Source organism: Phocoena sinus, chromosome 10 (genome assembly GCF_008692025.1).
Source record: "Phocoena sinus isolate mPhoSin1 chromosome 10, mPhoSin1.pri, whole genome shotgun sequence".
NCBI lineage: Eukaryota > Metazoa > Chordata > Mammalia > Artiodactyla > Phocoenidae > Phocoena > Phocoena sinus.
The window spans coordinates 34,668,067-34,694,753 of NC_045772.1; the positions used below are offsets into that span (position 1 = coordinate 34,668,067).

General features: G+C 34.6%; 1 protein-coding gene across 1 annotated transcript in view; it reads right to left on the bottom strand.

The window, feature by feature from the left end:
• Nucleotides 1-26,687, bottom strand: part of LRRIQ1 (leucine rich repeats and IQ motif containing 1) — a 178,283-nt gene that overhangs the window by 58,779 nt on the left and 92,817 nt on the right. The window contains 5 exon segments of the mRNA XM_032644164.1: nt 2,112-2,194; nt 2,455-2,550; nt 3,048-3,169; nt 3,806-3,895; nt 24,045-24,164. Coding sequence (XP_032500055.1) covers nt 2,112-2,194; nt 2,455-2,550; nt 3,048-3,169; nt 3,806-3,895; nt 24,045-24,164 — 511 coding nt within the window.

Consider the following 26,687-nt stretch of genomic DNA (forward strand, 5'->3'; position numbering starts at 1 on the left):
TAACAAAGTGAATCAGTTATACATATGTTCCCATATTTCTTCCCTCTTGGGAGGGAGGGAGATGCAAGAGGGAAGAGATAACAGGTCATGCTTAATGACCACTGTCAAAATGTTAAATTTAAGATGTGGTTGTTAACTTGGATGTCCTTTTTCATTTGTTACCCTACCATGCCCCCTTGTGACAGATAAAAAGAGGTTTAATTTTTGCTTCATAATAATTATGTCTAATTTTTGGCCATTAAAGCAATGATTTTTATGTATGAGCATATATTCCTTATTAAAATTTTTCTAAAAAATATTATTTACTATGCTGATCAATTAAAAATGTACTCAACCTAAAAAAAACCCTTCAGTTACAAGAATTAGCAAGAAACACCTATATATTTCCAGAGACAGATTCCAACAAGATAAAAGTTTCCTTACTTTCACTATCACAGACATTGCAAACGCTGTAAATATCTAGGAAATTAGATCTTGAACGTAAATAAATAATAATTATTTGTTGAACGTTGGCTAAATCAGTTCTTAAGCCACTTCTGGTATTTGAACTTGCCCCAGGAGTTTCAGTAACTTTTATTTTTCTCAAAACATTGATTTAAACGTTGTTTTTGATACTGTTGAAAATAAGTAGAAATATATATCAAAGCAATATAACATTATCAAACTACCCCGATTTACTGAATTCCACTTCCCTGGAACTGAGAGTCTCATTTTCATTAAGGGTTTGGGGTTGTATTTCCCTGGGAAACCACCATAGAGCCCTGATGAACTTAGTAGGAGTTTACAAGAGTACAGGAGGCATAAAGCAAGTTGACAAACAGAGCACATATTTACATTTTCTCTAAAAATGCTTAAAATTTCAATATTTTAAAGTTGACAAACGTTTAGTACAACAAAAAACATTATAGTTATCTCAAAAAGATAAAAGAGAAAATTAAGATATCACTAATATAATGCCAAAAAAGGAAAGTTGAACATTAGGAATATAAAACTGAGTCATCAGTAATTTATCAATGGCTAGTAAGTGCTGTGCCAACAAATAACAGGTATTACTTAGAAACCAACAGTATCTTGGTTATTTTTATTTCTGTTTTTAAAAATTAAATATACATATTTCTTAGAATTCTATGATTGAACTGATTAAAATAATAGAAAAATTAATAAAGATAAAAATTAATCTGAGTGCTTCTTTGTATGCTGATATAAGCTAGAACTATAGGATATAGATTCCTTGCTCTTCTCAGGAGTAATGTTACTTTTATGGAAACATTTCACTGACATTAAGATCTTTATAAAAGAAACTGATGAGTGAGAGAAACTCAAAACAGATAAAAAAAAAAAAGTCATGTTACTTATATTGAGCCTATGAGTCCATGAGTAAATATAAAGTTTTAAGTAAATGTAAAGTTATATGAAATATACAAATACTTTTAAATTGTTTTAATTATGGTTATAAATTCATAACAACCAATTTCGTGCTCTGACATCTACAAATTACTCCACATATTAAGTAATTTTAATAAAATGATTAGAGGTCTCCAAAGAAAGACAAATGATTTGAGTAGCCTGGCAAATGGAATATAAGAAAAGATGCCTTTGAACATTTCACAAGTTCAGCATAATCACAAAAGATATACACTGTGCTCCTTTTCCAAAGTGTCAAGTTGTGAAGTCTTTATAGCTGATATTCATGGAACTGATGAATTTATAGAAATAATTTACTGAATAATCAAGCAATTTAAAAACACACAAAGGAATAATCACACGAAGCAGACACTCTTTAGAATCAACATTTGCTGAGATTAACCAGCTTCAAAACCAATTACAGCATAATTCTCAGTGCACAATAGATAGAATAATCAATAGCCAAGTAGCTAAGGAACAGGGCAAAAGTGAAAATAGCATTTAAGAGTATAATAAATCATTAAATGTAATATCATAATTTTCTCTAAGTTTTCTTGTTCTTTTTTTATGGAATTATTACCTTGGACATTCTTATATCTGTGCATTTCATTTCTATTCTCATTAAATACAATTTGCTAAAAAATAGTTTAAAAGATTTTATCTTTAATGTCAGATACATAGTTTTGCAAAGATCATTGATTACCCACCTAATTTTTTCCTTAATTTCTTTGATTTCATTTTCTGTGCTCTCTTCAGCATTTGCTGAGCAGTAGAAATATCCTTAAAGCCCCTATTAAAAGATTAAATTTAATAAAGGCAAAAAATCCCCAGACTATATTTATATATGCACATACATATAAACACACATATCTGAATTATATCATACACAAAAAAATTTGAATTCCCATTGAAGAATCTGTAATTTAACAGAGGTATGGTTTCTTAAAAACTAATAAAGCTATTCTTGAAATCTTGAAAAATATCTGCTTTGGATATTTAAAAATTTCTCAATTTCTTAATAGTTTAGTGTAAAACAGACCGACCACATACCATTCTTCTGAAATTTTTTCTTCTTTTTCAGATTTTAGCAAACTCTTTCTGCTGGTCTTTGATTCAGGTGTCCTGGATAAGGTTCTATTTTCTGAACTAGCAATAAGAAAAAACCACACTTAACTGAATCAACACAAGTATATCAGCACTTTTTAAAACTACAAGCTGTTTATGTTGTCTCAAACTCGGAAATAAAATACATTTAAGTTACAGAAAAACTTTATCTTGAAAAGTAATAAAAGTCTGCCATTAATTTAAAATGTTTACATTTCAATTACTTCAAGCATATTTCAATCCTTTCGTTGAAAGAAACACAGCATTGGAATTTTTATTCTAACCCTTATCTCTACCTATATAGCAATATTTAAAAGTTCACTTGTTTACAACAGTTAACATTATTTCACTGACACTTAAGTTTTGTGTTTGCTTTAATAAACTTATATCACACATATTACTTACACTGAAAACTCCATAAAATCATTACATTTTTAACAAATTCATACCTCTTTTCATCATCTTACTACTTTTGTAAAGAGTATAATATTCTTGTCATTCATTAGAGGTTGATCCTCTAAAAGAGCAATTTAGCTTACCTGCTATTAAATTGTGTGTGTTCCGATGAAAACAAATTTTCTTTCTCATTACACAGCCATGCTTGAGCTGGATGACTTGGTAAATTAAGTGAAGTATCATCAGATTTTAAGGTTCCAGAGAACTTATCAGAAAAAAATGTACATAAGTATAAAATAAATTGAAAAACATCTAGCATGATTATTGTATTACTTTACATGCATATTACTGAGTAGCCTAAGAAAAACTCACATAAAAATTATAATCAAATGAAATTTATGGAATATATATACAAATGTCCTTTGTTGTAGTCATGAGAGATATGCTTTTGGTATAGTTTGCGTATACAGAATGATTAATTGCAAAGATCATGAAAAAAATTCAGAAAACAAAAACTTCAAAGATTATCAAATAAATAACAGATATTGCAGTCCATTGACCTCTGACTGAGAATCTTCAGCTGTTGCCCTTTTAATGCATATTTTTTTATTTTTAAAGTGCTGTCAACTAGTGATTTTATGCAGCTGAAGCATATCTTTTTTTTTTTTTGGCTACTGTGAAATAAAGTGTTGAAAGAAATCCAAAATAAAGAAAAAAATCAGGAGCAAATGAAAGAAAAGCTACATGAAAAATTACATCTGGGGATGAGGAGGAAGTCAGAGGCTTCTAAAAGTAATTGTGTTTTTCAAGTCAATAAATTGTATTATTAATCACTGCAGCAGAGCATAACCTTAAGAAATGAGCAAAGATCGAGCACTAAGAGGTTTCCATGACATGTTACCTTTGGCCAGTGCAGCTGGTTTGGAAGAAGCAGTGTTTGTGAAGGGAAGCGGGTGGAATCTAAAGCAAGCCATTCCTTCTCTAAGGCAGCCTGCACAAATAATAACATTAATGTATATAATTTAGTTTGCATAACTTTTACAAAGATTCTTTTAAATTGTCTTATATACTACACATGTTAAGAAAGTATTTCAGCATTTTTATTGAGAGGAAAATCTGCTACTTGCTCACTCTGTGAGATGTTATGTATCTGTTTAATGCAAACATTCTAAAAAATGGGATAAGATTTTCATCCCCAAGTGGAATAAAGTAAAGCCTTGAGTACTCACATGCTCTAAAAAATGAGACGTGCAGATTGTTCAGTGTATTTAACTGTTTGAGAACTATGACTCTGAGCCAACTCTAGATGTAACTGAGGGAAATAATCCTTTAGCTCTTTATTATGCAAAATATAATATTTTCCATCAAACCTCACCATTAAAAATTTATAGTATTTTAACATATTAGTATCAATTTTCTGTAAATACTATCTGTAAGATAGCTTTTACTTAACTTTAGTTCAACATTTCACGAATTTTCTGAAGAGATGGAAAAAAGAATTTTGTGGCAATATACAGAACATGGTTCCTGATATTATATTCTCTAGTTCAAGAGTTTGAATGATAAAAATATAAATTTAAATTTGAAATGATCTTAAGTCACTTCACTCTTCATCTTACAACATCTTTATTCCATTTATGTAATTTCCAAATTTATCGTTCTACAATGGAAATATATTAGTTATGCTCGTGTTGTATAATTTAGGGTATAATTATCTAAATTTTATTCACTTGGATTATCTAATATGGTTTAAATAATATTCTGTGGTTCTATAATTGTTTTTGAATCTTTAAGAAAAAAGGATGATCATAATACCAATGAACTTGTTTTTTAGAAGTTTCTAAAATGATCAAACATATTTATGTTTTAAAAACTGGAATGACTATAAACTGAGAAGACCTAAATGCAATTTTCCACTTATACAGCTTCAGTGCTTCTTGACTATCTCTTGAAAAACCATTGGAAAGGCAAGCCTAAGACATCTTGACTACAGGCCAGCAGCACAATGACAGACCATTACTTACAGCATTTAGTCTTAGGAAACCTAATCAGATTCATGTTATTTGAATATCTATGTAAAAAGGATACAGTTGTGCACCAGTACATTGTCCAGTTCCTTCTAGGCAGAGATCATTAACATATATATCACAGTTATATACCAGTTATATCTGGTTTAAGAATATATAACTGGTTTAAGAAGAGCTATTTAATGCAAAATTGCAAACAGTATGGAGGGCTCAGATTTCTAAATTCTTTCTTTTGTATGACAAATAAAGGAAAATTCATATTTATGCCAGGAAAGATCAAGGCCCAAGGCATATCAGCTATCACTAAATTAGTATTCTTATTCTGTAAAATTGCTAAAATGAAGAGAAGATGTGGAGACAATATTATGAAAGGCAATGTGCCAGAGGATTCTGGGAAGATGGTGGGGTAGGGAGCACCAGGAACCTGTCTCCCAACCTAGACAACAACTAAACTGGCAGAATCTGTCTAGTGTAACCATTTTGGAACTCTAGAGTCTATTGAAGGCTTGTGATGTCCTGGGGAAGAATTGGATGGTAAATTGTGGTTAATTTTGGTAAATGTCAGCCCTTAGCACAGTTGCAGCTATCTATCCTCCATTTCCCGGCCCCAAGGCAGGCAGCTATTCATGCGTTTTAGAAGTACCTTGCACACAGTTTGCAGGAGCCAGGGTGGACAATGAGGACACTGTCTTCCAAAGACTGGAGATCTGTACTCTGACCGTTGAGTGTTGCTTCTGATCTCAGAGGTACAAAGAAGTGCGTGGCACCTCCCCTATTGTTGTAAGGCTATTTACCCCACCTACTAAGTGATTTCCAGAGGATTTAAAGGGCAGGTGTTCTTCCCCCAACTCCTCCCCTCTTCATTTTCCTCTTTTTCCTTTTTTGGGAAACAAACACTATGGACTAGAATATTCATTTTAAAAAAGACTAGGATATGGGGCTTCCCTGGTGGTGCAGTGGTTGAGAGTCCGCCTGCCAATGCAGGGGACACGGGTTCGTGCCCTGCTCTGGGAGGATCCCACATGCCGCAGAGTGGTGGGCCTGTGAGCCTAGCCACTGAACCTGCGTGTCCGGAGTCTGTGCTCCACAACAGGAGAAGCCACAACAGTGAGAGGCCCACGTACCACAAAAAAAAAAAAAAAAAGACTAGGAAATTCAAAAGCATCTGCACATATGGGGGAAAGTCAGTACACATGCCCAGGGGAAGGCACAGGCTTAGAAAAGAAATGAGAAGACCTTGAGTTTACAACTCAGGCTGATCCTTGGCGCAGACGCAGCCTAAAACAATCAAAACAAAAACAATAAAAACAAAAGCAAAAAACCTGGCAAACACTGGGGAAGAGAGAGAATCTTATTTCCACAGTTACCACATTATTAGATTCAATGTCTAACTTTAAATAAAAATCACAAGACATACAAAGAAGCAGGAAAATTTACAGCCCATTCAAAGGAAAAAAATCAACCAAAACTATGCCTTAAAAAGACCTCATGGCAGATTTACTAGACAAAGACTTTAAAGTAACTGTCTTAAATATGTTCAAAGAACTAAAAGGGAGAAAATGATCTATGAACAAAGTGGAAATATCAATAAAGAGATAGAAAACCTGAAAAGAAACCAAGAAGAAATTTTGAAGCTGAAAAGTATAATAACTGAAAAGAAAAATTCACTAAAATTCACTGGTAGGATTCACTAGAGGGATCTGCCTCTGAGTAGGCAGATAAAGGAATGAGTGAACTTGAAGATACAGCAATGGAATTATCAAATCTAAAGAACAGAAAGAAAAAAGATTGAATAAAAATGAACAGAACCTAAAGGTCCTGTGAGACACCATCAAATGTACCAATATATTCATCATGGGAGTCAGAGGAGAAGAAAGAAAAAAACGGGCAGAGAGAATATTTGAAGAAATAATGACTAAAAGTTTTCCAATTCAATAGACCTGAATATAAACATCCAAGGAGCTCAATGATCTCGAAGTAAGATGAACTCAAAGAGCCCCACACCAAGCCACATTATAATCAAACTTTCGAAAGACAAAGACAAAGAGAGAATCTTGAAAGGAGCAAGTAAGAAGCAACTCGTCATGTACAAGGAATCCTCAAGATTATCAGCAATTTCTCATCAGCATCCTTGACATCCAGAAGGCAGTGGGCTGATATATTCAAAGTGCTGAAAGAAAAACAAACAAACTGCCAATCAAGAATCCTATATCTGGCAAAACTGTCCTTAGATTTGAGGAAGAACTGAAGACACTCCCAGATAAACAAAAGCTGAGAGAATTCATTACCATTAGATCTGGCCTGAAAATAATGCTAAAGAGAGTTCTACAGGTTGAAATGGCAGGATACTAGGCAGCAATTAAAAGGCATATGAAGAAATAAAGATCTCAGTAACTACATGGGAAATTATAAAAGCTAATATTATTGTAACAACAGTTTGTTCACTCCACTTTTTAAGATACTAATACATTTAAAAACAAACAATTCTCAGTTTAAAAGCTAGCATTATTGAAAGTTTGGTTTGTAACTCAACATTTTCTTTTCCACATGATTTAAAATACTAGTCTATTTAGAGAAATTATTAGTCTATGTTTGGAGCACACAATGTATAAAGATGCAATTTTGTGACATCAACAACGGAAAGGGGTGGAGATGTAGCTATAAAGGAGAATAATTCATGGATGCTACTGAAGCTGGTGTAAATGCAAATTAAGGTGTTTATAACATTAGGATATTAAGGGAGAATGAAGAGTTATTGTTTAACAGGTATATAGTTTCAGTTTTGTAAGATAAGAGTTCTGGATATGCATGGTGGTGAGGGTAGCACAACTTTATGAATATACTTAATACCACTGAATGCACACTTAGAAATGGTTAAGATGGTAAATTTTATGTTATGTGTACTTTCCCACAATGAAAGAATTGGAAGAGAATTTTTTTTTTTTTTTTTTTTTTTTGCGGTACGCGGGCCTCTCACTGCCGTGGCCCCTCCCGCTGCGGAGCACAGGCCCCGGACATGCAGGCTCAGCGGCCACGACTCACGGGCCCAGCCGCTCCGCGGCACGCGGGATCCTCCCGGACTGGGGCACGAACCCGCGCCGCCCGCACCGGCAGGCAGACTCCCAACCACTGCGCCACCAGGGAAGCCCCGAAGAGAAATTTTAAAGGTAATATGCTACCTGAGGAGTGACTGTGGAAAAGGACTAGTGATGCCAGGCAAGGAGTCTGACTTATGCACTAATTTTTATATAAAGAAACAACTTTTTTTTTCTTAAACACCTGCCAAACCACCTCTTTTTATACTCTCTGGGACTCCAGCTGTTTTCTTTCTGCAGCAGGACAAGGTCCCACAAAGCACAGTGATTTCTTTGCTGTATCATATAGATGATGATGGAGGTTTCTTCCTTGGAAAAGCTACATGAAGTTTGAGGAAAAAAATTAGTTCTTTAAATTGATATCTAAAAGTGCAGAAAACTTTGAAAATACTTTTTCTTGGTTTTCAATATAAGGTCACAAACTTTTGTTAGATTCCAGAACAATTCTTTTTTTTTTTTAATTAATTTTTTTTTGAGTATAGTTGCTTTACAATGTTGTGTTAGTTGATTCCAGAACCACTGTCTCTTGGAAATTTCTAGAGACATAAATAGAAGGTTTAATATAAAATGCTAAAGATACTTTCAGTAATTACATAATCTCAACCAAAAATGTTACCAAGACTACTGATTTATATGAGTTCAAGCTTATTAATATCAACTATAGTTGGCAGTACCTAGTATGTTGAGGAAAAAAATCTCAAAATGTCAGGAGGAATTGGCCAAGATTAAAAATATACTACTGTTTAAAAAAATGTATATTAATATATCATGCTTACTACTGGACATTTATACAAATTTCAATTATTGCTTAAGAAAACCTTCTGTTAACTTACAACTGAGAATTTGGAAAGCTTTCTGTTTATTAGAAGACTATTATCAAATTTACTTACACATTAAAAATAAACTTGAACTTAGATAAATTTGTAACTGTGTATTCACAATTGAACATTTGAACAGATAAACATATATTTGACTTTTTATCAGAGAAGAAATTATTATCCTATAATCCAACTTTGAGAGACTAGGAAATAAGGCTATCAGAAGAGCCGGGAATAACATTCATGTTTATTTGCATATGTATGTACAAAATTTTTCATACCAACTAATATAATCCTTTCATTTGACATATGAAACTAGAATCAGATTTGCTGTAAGCCACAAGTTAGTTAGAGTTGAACAGGTCTTAGAAATTCTAAAAGCCATGTCTTGGTCTCATTTTTATTCTTCACCATCCCCAACTCTGAGCCCTAATACTTTTCTCCTCTTCTACCCAAGCTGCCTCATGCCATTTTCAAAAGAATTCTTTCTAACACTTCTTGATAACTTTTGTAGCACCTCAGAATCCTTACAGTTTGGAAATTTGGCCCATTATGAATCTCAAATCTCACCTTCTAAACCCTCTCCTCCATTCTCAACTTTTGATACATCTTCAGGTTATCTATCAGCTAAGTTTGGCCATGTAACTGTGGCCCTTGAAATTTGTCTGTATACGTTTTCAGTTTTCTGAACCATTGGAGCCTGACAGTTATGTGCCTTTTATCACAAAAGGTACTCAACAATAGTCTGACTTCACCACTCTCACTTCCTTCTGTCCACATACCTAAATAAGGCAATTTGATCAGTTAATGTGGCTGCCCCCAGAAAGGGATCATACTCTTGCAGCTACTTCCCAGGTAATGATTATGAAAAAATACATGGAGGATAATACAGTCCTATTTTGACAACTCTGGATTCTCTCCTGATCATTCCTGGGCATGAAACATATTTCCTTTCCCTAATAGGATGTCTCAGGCCAGCGTGATTGACACATCCTCAGGGTGCAGCCTGGATGTTTTCCCCACTCCCATTCTCAGTCATCCTATGGGGCAGACAGATGCCACCTGGAAGGTGTCCTGGTCATAGATCACCTTCAAACATTTAAGGAAACACCATTATGGTCCTGGAAAGCATTCAAGTCAGCTTCAATTCACTGGCCAGGGTTGTTTTAGATGGTAGAACTGCCTTCGACTTCCTCCTTGCGGGCCCAAAAAGAGTCTGTAATAGCTAATACTTCCAGCTGTACCTGGATTAAAGCCTCAAGTCTAGTGGGAAGGTCAATACAGAAACTTAAAGAGGAAACGCCTGGGGTATTGATAGTATCCTTCATTAAATGCATCATGAGGATAACCTAATGGATTTTGTCCTAGCCCCTGTCAGATTATTCAGAGTAGCCACTGGAGTGGGTACTTGGGGGAAAATTTGCCATGTACACATGAAGGGTACATATTGTTGGGAGATAGTTTTCCATAGGTCTCTAACATTTCTTCATGACTTATGATATCTTTTGTTCTGGACTATCTTTCCAAGGATGTTAATATAGCTAACAGACTTGGAAGATATAGTCTTTGAGTGATTCCTTCTGGAGCAGAAGGCAAAATTTGTTTGCTATCTGGTATAAGAAAATAACTACTTCCCCTGGAGCATAGGATGAACAGGTTTGCTAGCAGCCTTTTATAAAATATAGGGTTTTCTAAGCTTCCAGATTCCTAAGGGGGAATTCCTGCCTATGGAACCTGGGGGCAAAGGGAATACATAAAAACATGAGGCTTCTGCTGCCTGATGTGACAAGTAATAAATGTCTCATTTCTTCTGCCAGCATCCATGAAAGTGTGGCAGCCTAACTTGTTAGACTGCATGCAGGATACAATCTCAGATCCCTCACATTTCTTGGCACTTTAAAATTAAGGTAAACTATGCTTAATAAAAACTAAAACAAATTGACCTTCGTTATCAGTGTCCCCTTGATTAACCATCTGTAAAATGAAAACACATTTCAGAGAGGCAACAAACCAATATAAAGAGTTCATGGCAGATTGATCCGGGCTTTTTGTTTGAGGCTAATTTATTAAGACCATTTTATATTTACTTCTTTCATAGCTGAAAATATTCAAATATATTTCTGACATCTCCTAAACTTGGGGCCATGTTATATCTATCAATGTACCTACCCTAGCACCAAGTACAGTACCTACCATACTGTAAACATTCAGTATTTGTTGGCTGGGAAGGAAAATATAAGTTTGAATACATGTATATCACTACAACTCTCTTGTGATAAATCTTAAAGAAAAGTACAGACTATACCAAAGGCAATTATTGTTATGACCTAAATAAGCGATAAAAGGGAAGTCCTGGTTAGATATGTCTTACAGTTGTAAAGATGAAAATAAGAGAAAGAAAGAACAAAAAATATAGGGACACTTTTGTAATTTGATTATGTCATCTGAAGTTGTAAGATGATTTTAAAATGAAGTGATGGCCATAAAAAAGGGAGTAAAAAATATGTCAAAGGAAGGCAAAGTAATAATACCTTCTTAATTGGTATTTAGTTTTAATTCTTAGCTCCCCTAAACTAAAATCTCTGTATTACAAACAAATTCATCCATTTAAAACAAATAATACATTTAACTCCCTTGCTCAAAACCCAATAATAATGTTCTATCACGTTTGAAATAAAATTCAAAGTTCTTGACTTCATATCACAGGCTTTATGTGAACTGTTCCCTGACCATTCCTCTGTTTCTTCCCTATCTCTGGCTATTCTCCACAACTAATCAGTTCTACTTACTGTAAATATTCTGTTTCTTTAATATACTAAAAAAGTTCCTGTTTCAAGGCTTCCATACTTGCCCTCCACTTAGGCCAGCACCACATTACCCAATGGCTATCCCTTCACTTTATTTTCACATCTCTATAAAAATATTTCACCTCATATAGGCCTCCCATGATAGTCCAATCAGATTCTATGCTCTATCTCTTAACCTTCCTTATAAAAATTTTTATAGCAATTTTCAATATCTTCTAGTATTCTGTATATTTATATATTTATTCACTGTCTGTCACCTTAAGTGAATGTAAGGTCACTGAGGGCAGAGATTTTATCTCTTTTGTTCACTGTGGTGAGAATAATGTCTGAAACACTTAAAATAATCACTGACTTGAAATATTTATAAACATTTCATTTTGGACATTTTATTCTGGTATAGCTCTAATTAGAATTAAGGTTCGCCTGGGAACAACTATAAATATTGGAATAAAAAAGGAGCTGAGGGCTTCCCTGGTGGCGCAGTGGTTGAGAGTCCGCCTGCCGATGCAGGGGACAAGGGTTCGTGCCCCAGTCCGGGAATATCCCACATGCCGTGGAGCGGCTGGGCCCATGAGCCATGGTCGCTGAGTCTGCGCGTCTGGAACCTGTGCTCTGCAACGGGAGAGGCCACAACAGTGAGAGGCCCACATATCCCAAAAAAAAAAAAAAAGGAGCTGAAGGTACTCAAGAACAATTGAAGCAGTCAAGACTTAAAAAGCTAAGATCCCAGAGAGTATAGTCTCATGCAGATATGAACCCTGTATTTCCTGCCACATTTTCCCTCAGGGAAATTCCCAATTTTATTAACAGGAAAGAGAAGCCAAGCAGAAATCTAAGGCCTACTTGTAGCAGTTTCACTGGAATGAAGAGACAGAGGTTAAAGTGTAGGGATGCCAAGGCAGTTAGGATTGAAGGACCAAGATCCCTGAGAGGAGAGAACCACTGAAATGTGAGCTCAAAGTCTTGTATAAAATAAACCCTTCATATGTTTGCAAATTCCAAGTAGCATATGTGTTGGAGAGATACCTAGACTCAAAGTGCAATGGCAATAGCTGGTGTGCTAAAAAGCTAAAAAGAAATTTCTTTAGTCATTTGATGCTATGGAGAAAGGGATTAGAATTTAGGAAAAAACAAGGTGAAGGTAACCTGGTAAATATCCCATTCTCAGTTTAAACATTATATTGGCTCAACCCTAAGAGAAACCAGAAACAGACCAGCCCTAACAAAGCTTAAAAATAAGACTCAAAAGGATCTCTGTCTATACAATATCTGCCTGTCAGAACAAAATTAAATCCTCTTTAGAGAAACAAAACATCTTCCAGTGCCTTTATACTTTTTACATATATGTCTGATACTTAATCAATGATTAAATGCTAATAAAGAGAATTGGCTGACTCAAAATATTGGGTTGGCCAAAAGGTTTGTTCGTTTTATTCCATAAGATGGCTCTAGTAGTGCTTAGTTGTCTTAACTTTATTCAAAACAATTTTGTTAGATTGTATTGTGACAGCTGTCATTTCAGCGTGCATTAAAGAAAAAAAATCAAAATTGGTGAATTTTTGTGTAGCCATTTAATACTGAAGATGGAAAAAAAAGCAACATTTTTGGCATATTATGCTTTATTTAAAGAAAGGTAAAAACACAACTGAAATGCAAAAAAAGATTTGTGCAGTGTATGGAGGTTTTGTGACTGATCAAATGTGTCAAAAGTGGTTTGTGAAGTTTTGTGCTGGAGATTTCTCCCTGGGTGATGCTCCATGGTTGGATAGACCAGTTAAGTTGATAGCAATCAAATCGAGACATTAATTGAGGACAATCAATGTTATACCACGTGAGAGATGGCCAACAAACTCAAAATATCCAAATCAAGCGTTTAAAATCATTTGCACCAGCTTGGTTATGTTAATAGCATTGATGTTTGGGTTCCATGTAAGTTAAATGAAAAAAAAACCTTCTTGACCATTTTTCTGCATGCGATTCTCTACTTAAACTGGTCCATTTTTAAAACAAATTGTGTCAGGTGATGAAAAGTGGATACTGTATAATAATGTGGAAGGGAAGAGATTGTGGGGCATGCAAAATGAACTACCACCAACCACACCAAAGGCCGGTCTTCATCCAAAGAAGGTGATGTTACGTATATGATGGGATTGGAAGGGAGTCTTCTATTATGAGCTCGTTTCAAAAAAAACCAGATGATTAATTCCAACAAGTACTACTCCCAATTAGACCAACTGGAAGCAGCACTCGACAAAAAGCCTCTGGAATTAGTCAACAGAAAATGCATAATCTTCCATCAGAATGATGTGAGACCACATATTTCTTTGAAGACCAGGCAAAAACTGTTACAACTTGGCTGGGAAGTTCTGATTCATCTGCCATATTCACCAGACATGGCACCTTTGCATTTCCATTTATTTCAGTCTTTACAAAATTCTCTTAATGGAAAAAATTTTAATTCCCTGGAAGACTGTAAAAGCCACCTGGAATAGTTCTTTACTCAAAAAGATAAAAAGTTTTGGGTAGATGGAATTATAAAGTTGCCTGAAAAATGGTAGAAGGTAGTGGAACAAAAGGGTGAATACGTTGTTCAATAAAGTTCTCGGTGAAAATGAAAAATGTGCCCTTTAGTTTTACTTAAAAACCGAAGGCACTTTTTGGTCAACCCAGTACAAGAGATAAATTGTCAGTAGAAATAAACCTACAAGTGATCCAAATGTTGCAATTAACCGAGAAAACTTTGAATATACCATACTCAGTATGTTCAAGAAAATACAGGAAATGATAGAAAACTTCAATATATAACTAGAATTTACCACAAATAATCAAGTAGAAATTCCAGAACTAAAAAGCAGAATAACTGAAATTAGGAATTTAATAGACAGGCTAAAAATGATTAGATAAAAGAGATGATTAGTGAACTACAAGATGGGTCAGTAGGAAACATGCAAATTAAAACACAGAAGTAAAAAAAGAAAACAATTCAGAAAAGAGTCTAAGAGACACATGAGAAATGGTAAGGGATTCTAACATATGTGTTTTTGGACCTACTTTACCTCAGAGAAGAGAGATAATGAAAAAGATTAAATATTTGAAATACCTCTGGCCAAGCAATTTCCAAAACTGATGAAAGACATAAACCACAGATTCAAGAAGCCACATAACCTCCCCCACTCCAAGCAGAGTACATACAAAGAAAACCACACCCATGCTGAAAAGCAAATACAGGAAATAAACCTTAAAAGTAGTCTGGGGAGTAAGAGTTGGAAAGAAGTATCTTCAAAGAAGAAAAAATAAGACTTATTACTGACTTTTCAATAGAATCTATTAAAGCCAGAAGATAATAAATATGGCATCTTCAAACACCAAAAGCCTACCTGGAATTCTATATCTAAAGAAGATATCCTTCAAAGTTTTAAGTGAAAGAAATTTTCAAGCAATCAAAAACTGACCTGAACTAAAATATATATTAAAGAAAGTCCTTAAGGTCAAAGAAAATGATGGAAGAATAATAATGCAGGAAGGAATGAAGTGCATAGAAAGAGGTAACCATAAATTAACAAGCTAATGTGAGAAAAAAAGGAAAAACAAAAATACCTGATTAAAGGGAAAAAAAGGTAAAAAGAAGCAGAAAAGGAACACAGAACTAACAGGACAAATGGAACACAAACAGAAAGATGATATATATAAACCTAATTATACTCTCAATTGAAATAAATTTAAAGTCTGAATATATTAATAAAAAATCAAAATGGAATATAAAAGTAAGCAAAATCCAACTGTATACTCATATAAGAGTCACAGTTTCAATATAAAAGCAACAGAGATGTTTAATGGGAATGGTTAAGAAAACATATATTATAAAATTACCAGTCAAAAGAAAGTTGCTGTAAGTATGAAAATATCAGAGGGAATGGCCAATAAGGCAATTAGTTAAAGAGGGAAATTAGAGTTAAAGAGTGAAATGTTATCATTATAAAAGTGTCAGTAATACAATGACTTAACTATTCTAAACATGTATACCCTAATAACATATCCTCAAAGTATGAGGCCAAATTTGACAGAACTAAAAACTGATTTAGAGAAACCCACAATCTTAAGAAGAGATTTTAGCATTCTTCTGTCAATAACTGATAGAAACCTCCCCAAATCACTAAAAATAAGGATTCTTTTAAACACAATTAACAAGCTTGAAGCAACTGAGATTTTAGTAGCCATAACACCTGCAAAATGCACATTCCTTTCAAGTGCACATGGAATATTATCCCAAATAGATTATGTGCTAAGACAAATTTTTAAGAAACAAATAACATCAATCTTACATCAAACTCTTTCAATCTTACATCAAACATAGGAAACACTTCCTAATCAAATATAAGGTCAACACAACCTTGATAACAAAATCTGAAGAGTTTTACAAGAAAGAAAATTTATGGGCACAGCTTCTTCTAGAATATAAATGCAAAAATCCTAACCAAAATATTAGCAGATCAAATTCAGAGATATATAAAAAGATAAATGTATTATAGTTAAGTTGGTTTATTCTAGGAATACAAGGTTTAATTTTTAAAAATCAATGTTATAGGTATAAAAAGTATCTGATAAAATCCAAATCATATATAGAATCATCAACATCATCATCATATTAAACTTTTAGAAAGGTAAGAAGATACTAAGGAGGGTAACTCAATCAAATATAGAGTTTCTACAAGAAACATGTATTAAACATCTGACTTCATCATAGAAAGCTTTCAGCCTGAGACCAGGAGCTAGCAAAAGATGCCTGCTAAAATCACCGTTATTTAACATTTTACTGAAGGTAGTAGTCAGGACAATAAAGCAAGAAAAATAAATAAGAGGCACAAGAAAAAAATCTCTGCTCTTATGGGCAGACATCTTAAGTGGCTTAAATAAATGAGATATTCTATGTTCATGAATTTAAAAATGTAATATTCTAAAAATATCAGTTCTCCCAAATTGATTTACAGATTTCTTGCAATCTTAGAGAAAATACTAACATTCATTGTGCAAATTGACAGGATGGTTCTAAAATTCATACATTAATGAAATGGATCAACAGTAGCAATAGCAGTTCTTTCTTGAAGAACAAAGTTGGAGCTCTTATTAGACTAGATAATACAATTTATTATAAATTATACAGAAATTGAAGTAGTGATATAAGAATAAACAACGGAATGATGACCAAAATTAAGAGAACCCACGCACAGAGTTTCCTGAATTTAAATAAAGGCCTCCACTGTAATCCATTGTGAAAAGTATGGTCTAAAAAACAAATGGTTGTGGGTCAACAAAATAACCAAATGTGTATGTTTGGAGGGAAATTGACCCCTTATTCACACTGCAGGGAAAATTTAACTCCAGATGCACCACAGACTTAAATGCTGAAAGTTAAGATAATAAAGTTTCTAGAATATGTTAATGACCTGAGTAAGCAAAGATATCTTATATGTCACAACTAAAAACTTTTGTTTTTAATTTAAAACAGAAACATTCTGTCCATCAAACTAAACCATAAACAGAGAAAAAAAGGGAAACCCCAGAATTTAGGGAATATATTTGCATGGGAAAACAGAGAGGTATTTAGATTATATAGAGCACTCCTACAAGCCAATAAGAAAAGAGATGTACAACCCTACATAAAAATGCACAAACGACCAGTCCCTCTCATCAGGAAACTTACAAAAACCTCTTAGATGGCCTCATCCACCAGAGGGCAGACAGCATAAGCAAGAAGAACTACAATCCTGAAACCTGTGGAACAAAGACCACATTCACAGAAAGATAGACAAGATGAAAAGGCAGAGGGCTATGCACTAGATTAAGGAACAAAATAAAACCCCAGATAAACAACATAATGAAGTGGAGATAGGCAACCTTCCAGAAAAAGAATTCAAAATAATGATAGTGAAGATGATCCAGAACCTCGGAAAAAGAATGGAGGCAAGGATCAAGAAAATGTAAGAAATGTTTAACAAAGACCTAGAAGAATTAAAGAACAAACAAACAGAGATGAACAATACAATAAATGAAATGAAAACTACACTGGAAGGAATCAATAGCAGAATAACTGAGGTAGAAGAACGGAAAAGTGACCTGGAAGACAGAATGGTGAAATTCACTGCTGCGGAACAGAATAAAGAAAAAAGAATGAAAAGAAATGCAGACAGCCTAAGAGACCTCTGGGACAACAGTAAACACAACTACATTCACATTATAGGGGTCCCAGAAGGAGAAGAGAGAGAGAAAGGACCAGAGAAAATATTTGAAGAGATTACAGTCGAAAACCCCCCGAACATGGGATAGAAAGAGCCACCCAAGTCCAGGAAGCGCAGCGAGTTCCATACAGAATAAAACCAAGGAGAAACACGAGACACACAGTAATCAAATTGGCAAAAATTAAAGCCAAAGAAAAATTATTGAAAGCAGCAAAGGAAAAATGAAAAATAACATACAAGGGAACTCCCATAAGGTTAACAGCTGATTTCTCAGCAGAAACTCTACAAGCCAGAAGGGAGTGGCATGATATACTTAAAGTGATGAAAGGGAGGAACCTACAAACAAGATTACTCTACCCAGCAAGGATCTCATTCAGATTCAATGGAGAAATTAAAAGCTTTAGAGACAAGCAAAAGCTAAGAGAATTCAGCACCACCAAACCCGCTCTACAACAAATGCTAAAGGAAGTTATCTAAGTGGGAAAAACAGGAGAAGAAAAGGACCTACAAAAAAACCCCATAACAATTAAGAAAATGGTCATAGGAACATACATATCGATAATTACCTTAAACGTGAATGGATTAAATGCTCCAACCAAAAGACACACACTTGCTGAATGGATACAAAAACAAGACCCATATATATGCTGTCTACCAGAGACCCACTTCAGACCTAGGGACACATACAGACTGACAGTGAGGGGATGGAAAAAGATATTCCATGCAAATGGAAATCAAAAGAAAGCTGGAGTAGCAATACTCATATCAGAGAAAATAGACTTTAAGATAAAGAATGTTACAGGAGACAAGGAAGGACACTACATAATGATCAAGGGACCAATCCAAGATGAAGATATAACAATTATAAATATATATGCATCCAACAAAGGAGCACCTCAATACATAAGACAACTGCTAACAGCTATAAAAGAGGAAATCGACAGTAACACAATAATAGTGGGGGACTTTAACACCTCACTTACCCCAATGGACAGATCATCCAAAATGAAAATAAATAAGGAAACAGAAGCTTTAAATGACACAATAGACCGGATAGATTTAATTGATATTTATAGAACATTCCATCCAAAAACAGCAGATTACACTTTCTTCTCAAGTGCGCATGGAACATTCTCCAGGATAGATCATATCTTGGGTCACATATCAAGCCTCAGTAAATTTAAGAAAATCGAAATCATATCAAGCATCTTTTCCGACCACAACACTATGAGATTAGAACTCAATTACAGGGGAAAAAACGTAAAAAACACAAACACAAGGAGGCTAAACAATACGTTACTAAATAATCAAGAGATCACTGAAGAAATCAAAGAGGAAATCAAAACATATGTAGAGACAAATGAAAATGAAAACATGACGATCCAAAACCTATGAGATGCAGCAAAAGCAGTCCTAAGAGGGAAGTTTAGAGCTATACAAGCCTATCTCAATAAACAAGAAAAACTTCAAATAAACAATCTAACCTTACACCTAATGGAATTAGTGAAAGAAGAAAAAACAAAACCCAAAGTTAGCAGAAGGAAAGAAATCATAAAGATCAGAGCAGAAATAAATGAAATAGAAACAAAGAAAACAATAGCAAAGATCAATAAAACAAAAAGCTGGTTCTTTGAGAAGATAAACAATAATTGATAAACCATTAGCCAGACTCATGAAGAAAAAGAGTGAGAGGACTCAAATCAAAATTAGAAATGAAAAAGGAGAAGTTACAACAGACACCACAGAAATACAAAGCATCCTATGAGACTACTACAAGCAACTCTAAGCTAATAAAATGGACAACCTGGAAGAAATGGACAAATGCTTAGAAAGGTATAACTTTCCAAGACTGAACCAGGAAGAAATAGAAAATATGAACAGACCAATCACAAATAATGAAATTGAAACTGTGATGAAAAATCTTCCAACAAACAAAAATCCAAGACCAGATGGCTTCACAGGTACATTCTATCAAACATTTAGAGAAGAGCTAACACCCATCCTTCTCAAACTCTTCCAAAAAACTGCAGAGGAAGGAACACTCCCAAACTCATTCTATGAGGCCACCATCACCCTGATACCAAAACCAGACAAGAAACTACAAAAAAAGAAAATTACATACCAATATCACTGATGAATATAGATGCAAAAATCCTCAACAAAATACTAGCAAACAGAATTCAACAACACATTAAAAGGATCATACACCATGATCAAGTGGGATTTATCCCAGGGATGCAAGGATTCTTCAATATATACCAAATCAATCAACGTGATACACCATATTAACAAATTGAAGAATAAAAACCATACGATCATCTCAATAGATGCAGAAAAAGCTTTTGACAAAATTCAACACCCATTTATGATAAAAACTCTCCAGAAAGTGGGCATAGAGGGAACTTACCTCAACATAATAAAGGCCATACATGACAAACCAACAGCAAACATCATTCTCAATGGTGAAAAAGTGAAAGCATTTCCTCTAAGATCAGGAACAAGACAAGGATATGCACTCTCACCACTATTATTCAACATAGGTTTGGAGGTCCTAGCCATGGCAATCAGAGAAGATAAAGAAATAAAAGGAATGCAAACTGGAAAAGAAGAAGTAAAACTGTCACTCTTTGCAGACGACATGATACTATACATAGAGAATCCTAAAGATGCCACCAGAAAACTACTAGAGCTAAACAATGAATTTGGTTGCAGGATACAAAACGAATGCATATAAATCTCTTGCATTCCTATACAGTAATGATGAAAAATCTGAAGGAGAAATTAAGGAAACACTCCCATTTACCACTGCAACAAAAAGAATGAAATATCTAGGAATAAACCTACCTAGGGAGACAAAAGACCTGTATGCAGAAAACTATAAAACACTGATGAAAGAAATTAAAGATGATACCAACAGATGGAGAGATATACCATGTTCTTGGATTGGAAGAATCAATATTGTGAAATTAACTATACTACCCAAAGCAATCTACAGATTCAATGCAATGCTTATCAAATTACCAATGGCATTTTTTACAGAAGTAGAACAAAAAAATCTTAAAATTTGTTTGGAGACACAAAAGACCCCGAATAGCCAAAGCAGTCTTCAGGGAAAAAAAATGGAGTGGGAGGAATCAGACTCCCTGACTTCAGACTATACTACAAAGCTACAGTAATCAAGACAATATGGTACTGGCACAAAAACAGAAACATAGATCATTGGAACAAGAAAGCCCAGAGATAAACCCATGCACCTATGGTCAACTAATCTATGACAAAGGAGGCAAGGATATACAATGGAGAAAAGACAGTCTCTTCAATAAGTGGTGCTGGGAGAACTGGACAGCTACATGTAAAAGAATGGAATTAGAACACTCCCTAACACCATACACAAAAATAAACTCAACATTGATTAGAGATCTAAGTGTAAGACCAGACACTATAAAATTCTTAGAGGAAAACTTAGGAAGAACACTCTTTGACATAAATCACAGCAAGATCTTTTTTGATCCACCTCCTAGATTAATGGAAATAAAAACAAAAATAAACAAATGGGACCTAATGAAACTTAAAAGCTTTTGCACAGCAAAGGAAACCATAAACAAGACGAAAAGACAGCCCTCAGAATGGGAGAAAATATTTGCAAATGAATCAACGGACAAAGGATTAATCTCTAAAATATATAAACAGCTCATACAGCTGAATATTAAAGAAACAAACAACCCAATCCAAAAATGGGCAGAAGACCTAAGTAGACATTTCTCCAAAGAAGACATACAGATGGCCAAGAAGCACATGAAAAGCTGCTCAACATCACTAATTATTAGAGAAATGCAAATCAAAACTACAGTGAGGAATCACCTCACACCAGTTCGAATGGGGATCATCAAAAAATCTACAAAGAAGAAATGCTGGAGAGGGTGTGAAGAAAAGGGAACCGTCTTGCACTGTTGGTGGGAATGTAAACGGATACAGCCGCTACGGAGAACAGTATGGAGGTTCCTTAAAAGACTAAACAGAGAATTACCATATGACCCAACAATCCCACTACTGGGTATATACCCAGAGAAAACTGTAATTCAAAAAGACACATGCACTCCTATGTTCATTGCAGCACTACTTACAATAGCCAGGACATGGAAACAACCTAAATGCCCATCGACAGATGAATGGATAAAGAAGACGTGGTACATATATATGATGGAGTGTTACTCAGCCATTAAAAGGAATGAAATTGAGTCATTTGTAGAGATGTGGATGAATCTAGAGATTGTCATACAGAATGAAGTAAGTCAGAAAGAGAAAAACAAGTATCGTATATTAACGCATATATGTGGAACCTAGAAAAATGGTACAGATGAACCAGTTTGCAGGGCAGAATTTGAGACAGAGATGCAGAGAACAAACGTATGGACACCAAGGGGGGAAAGTGGTGGGAGAGGGGGACGGGGGTGGTGGTGTGATGAATTGGGCGGTTGGAATTGACATGTATACACTGATGTGTATAAAATTGATGACTAATAAGAACCTGCTGCATAAAAAAATAAATAAAATTAAAGTTTAAAAGGAAGCACAAACACTTGATCATATCATAAAAGTAGATATCCAAATGGCCACTAAGCATATGAAAACGTATTCAACATTATTAGTTATGAGAGAAATGGGAATTAAAACAACTAGATACCACTACAAACCTGCTGGATTGGGGGGAAAAAAAGACATGAAAATACAAAGTGTTGGTGAGGATAAATCTCCTCTGAAACTCTCATATCCTGCTGATAGGACTGTAAATTGATACAATCACTTTGGAATACTGTCAGGCGCTAGCTACTAAATATAGGTTAATGTTATGACTGAGAAATTCAGTTCCCAAAAGAAATGTGAACATGCACATCAAAAAGCATGTACAAGAATGTTCATAGCTGGCCTTCCCTGGTGGCACAGTGGTTAAGAATCCACCTGCCAATGCAGGGGACACGGGTTTGATCCCTGGTCTGGGAAAATCCGACATGCCTCAGAGCAACTATGCCCTTGCACCACAATGACTGAGGCTGCACTCTAGAGCCTGTGAGCCACAACTACCTGAGGCCACGTGCTGCAACTACTGAAGCCCGCACACCTAGAGCCTGTGCTCTGCGACGAGAAGCCACCGCAGCGAGAAGCCCGCGCACCACAGCAAAGAGTAGCCCCCACTTGACGCAACTAGAGAAAACCCGCGCACAGCAACGAAGACCCAATGCAGCCAAAAATAAATAAATAAATAAATTTATTTTAAAAAAAAAGAATGTTCATAGCATCTTTAGTCATAATAGGCAACACTAGAAATAACTCAGTGACAAATAATCCACCAAAAGTAGAACAGACTTTTAAAAATTGGTATATTCAAATCATAGATTAAAAGTAGTATATTGAAAAGAATGGTATATATACAGCTACATTAACCACAAAGGTATATCTCACAGACATAATATTACATGAAAAAAGAGTACATACTGGATGATTCCACTTATTTGGAAGTTCAGAAATAGGCAAAACTAATCTATGATGATGGAGGTATGAATACTATGAAGGCACGAGAAGTCTTCTGGGGATAGTCATATGTCCTCTACCTTAATCTTAGTGGTAGTTATGTGGGTTTAACTGTCTAGAGAAGAGGAAACAGAATAAGCAAGACTAAGGACGTAAAAGGTACAGTAAGAAGGTGCTCAATGTGGTTAGAGCATGTGGATGCCACAGGTGGGAAGTGGTAAATATGTCTGTAGAGTTTGCTGTCTTATTGTTGAATACTTGAATAACAATTTAAGGAGGCTGTCCTCATTTTGCTAGGCCACAAAGAGCTACTAAAATTTGTTGAACAGGGCATAAATAAACTGAGAGTTATATTTAATGAAGAATAATTGATAAAACATTGTGTAAATCTGGTTGAAGAATACACAAGAATTCTTGTAAATATTCCATGACCACATTTACACACTGTACAATCTTGTATCATAAATGAAGATGTTAAAAAATTAGAAGCATACTTTTTCAAGTGCAACTTGAAAAAAAATCTATAACACAGTGTTAAAAGGATGAAAACCTCAGAAAAAGGTTTAGCTCCAAAATAGTATCTAAAATATTTTAAGATCAATATCTATATGTTGTAGTCGGCACTTACTTCATCAAATGTAAAATCTTCTAAATCTATTTCTTCGTATTCTTCTTCAGATTCTTCATTCTTAATAGCCTCTAGAGCTGTTGTCAGTTTCTTTCGCAAAAGAAAGCCCTTCCAAACTGCCTAAACAAAAATTTAAAGCATGTTATACAAGGTTATAGATCAAACTCCAAACCAGATTCTCTGTGTTATCCCATTAGGAAGATAAAACATCTTAGACCTTAGTTTAATGGCTCAATAATCTGTTTTTTGAACTTTATGTGACATTTAAAACTGGAAGATAAATTAAATGACTGCTTGTGTCTAAAGCTCTGAATCTCAGGAGATTTTCCTTGTGGTAAGCAGAAAAGAATCTTTAAAACTCCCTCAACTGCACATGTAGGTCAACCAATCAATTATCTGACAGTTCCTCCGGGACCCATTCTAAATTAAGTAGAAAGAGATACAGAGGAAAACCAATTTTGCTAATTTTCAAATGATTACGTATAAAATAAACTAACACTCATTTAGGAAAACTTCAACATATATAAATGGCCATATTAGAGACTTAGTATCCTGGTCCATAACAATTAACTAATTTCATCTTTAAATAAACCAAGCACATAATAATAGAATTAAAAACATTCAGATTCCTCAATAATCTTGGAGGAATCTTGGAGCTTTCCTAACTATAATTCCAAGAACACTGGAGTTTTGAAAAAATTAGTATCTGTATACACTGCTAGGGAGTAAGCTCCAGGATATATAGTAAGTGTAAAACACAGGTAGAAATGTGTATTGCATGCCTCCATTTATCTATGAAAATCCATATAAAATATATAATAAACAATATACATTATATAAAATTATATATTTAAATATATGTGGTTGCTAATATTTACAAAGTGAAAGCATAAAATTAATTTTAAAAATTATTACCTATAGAGATAGAAAACAGTAGAAGCCAGATGTCTCTGAATATACACCTTGCTTAGATTTGATTTTGGAACTCTGCACATGCTTAATAAAATTGTAAAACAAATAAATATGAAGTAAAAGAAACTCCCCCCAAAAATGTAAAAATATATTTTGTGCTACAGGCATAACCACACAGAAGGTATTTAAAGTGACTTTAAAATAGATTTATTTGACTACATTCCTAGTGAAATACAATCAAAAGATAAATTTAACTACAAAAGTTATCTTAAATATGTTTTAGTAACCATACTGCAAGCAATAATACTGGTATTGTTATTCTGAAAAATATATGTATTGAGAAGAGAAATATACAAACATATAATGGTCAGGACATATATGACAATAGAAGTCACAGGCAATCTGTCAATCAGCCTAGGAAGCCAAACCACAACCTCTGCAACAATTAGCCAAGAATGGTTAAGACTTGGTCAATGACTGCTAGCTTCTCTATTTTTTGTCCCTACTTCTAACTCAGGACCAATTGGACCAACCAGAGATAGGCAAATATGCTTCCCAAACCAATCATATAAGATGCCCCACTTCTAATTGGGCATGTGTGTGTGTGTGTGTGTGTGTGTGTGTGTGTGTGTACGTGTGTGGTGCACACATGCACATACATAGTGGAAACAATCAAGGGCTGCACAAATGAGAAAAAAACAGACTATAGCAAGGGAGTCAGCCACCATCACTTGCCTTTGGCATAGACTCAAAGGCAGGGAAGGGAGTAGGATAAATGTATATACATTTATATACAGTGATGAACACATGATTGTCACATACTAGACACACATTAAATATTATTTTCCCAATTTCCTTGTCCCTTTGTTTTTAACAATTCTATTTACTTCTTAGTTTATCAAATAAGAAAAGTGTGATATTAAATATCACATAAAGTTCAAAAACTATAACTAAATTTTAACCAGTTTTGTCTCTAAAAATGATTTTCAGTATAGAAATAGTATTCCATTATTTTGTAACTTGCTATGAATAAATAACTTCCCAAGAGAGTTCAAAACTCTTTCTGAGGAGAAAGGATGTCAATATGAATCAAGAACTTGAGCAGTATTAAATGGTAGAAACAGAAGAGAGGACATCTTTGTGTGATGAGGAACATTATTAAAAGTATTGCCTGAGAAAGTGGCCTTCCTCTTTTTAACTTACCCATTATGGAGAGTACCATCAAAGAGTACCATAATAAAGCTCTTTGCCCGCTTTATTAGTCTCATGTAGCTGGGTTGTTATTATAGACCTGGGTATGTCATGTACTGTGGGTGAGTAGCATATGCAAGTTAGCTACCTTAGAGGAAAACAAACTATTTTTCTTTTCCCCCTTTTGTCTTGGTTTGTTTGGGCTGCAATAACAAAAATACCATAGACTTGGTGGCTTAAACAACAAACGTTTATTTCCCCCAGTTCTGGAGGAGGCTAAGGAGTCTAAGACCAAGTCATTGACAGATTTATTTTCTGGTGAGAGCAAGGTTCCTGGTTCATAGATGGCTGTCTTCTCACTGTGTACTCACATGGTAGAAGGAACTAGAGAGCTCTCAGGGGTCTCTTCTATAAGGGCACTAATCCCATTCATGGGGGCTCCACCATCATGACATATTCACCTCCAAAAGGCCCCACCTCCAAATATCATCACATTGGGGATTAAGTTTCAACTTATGAATGTTGTGGAGAACATAAACA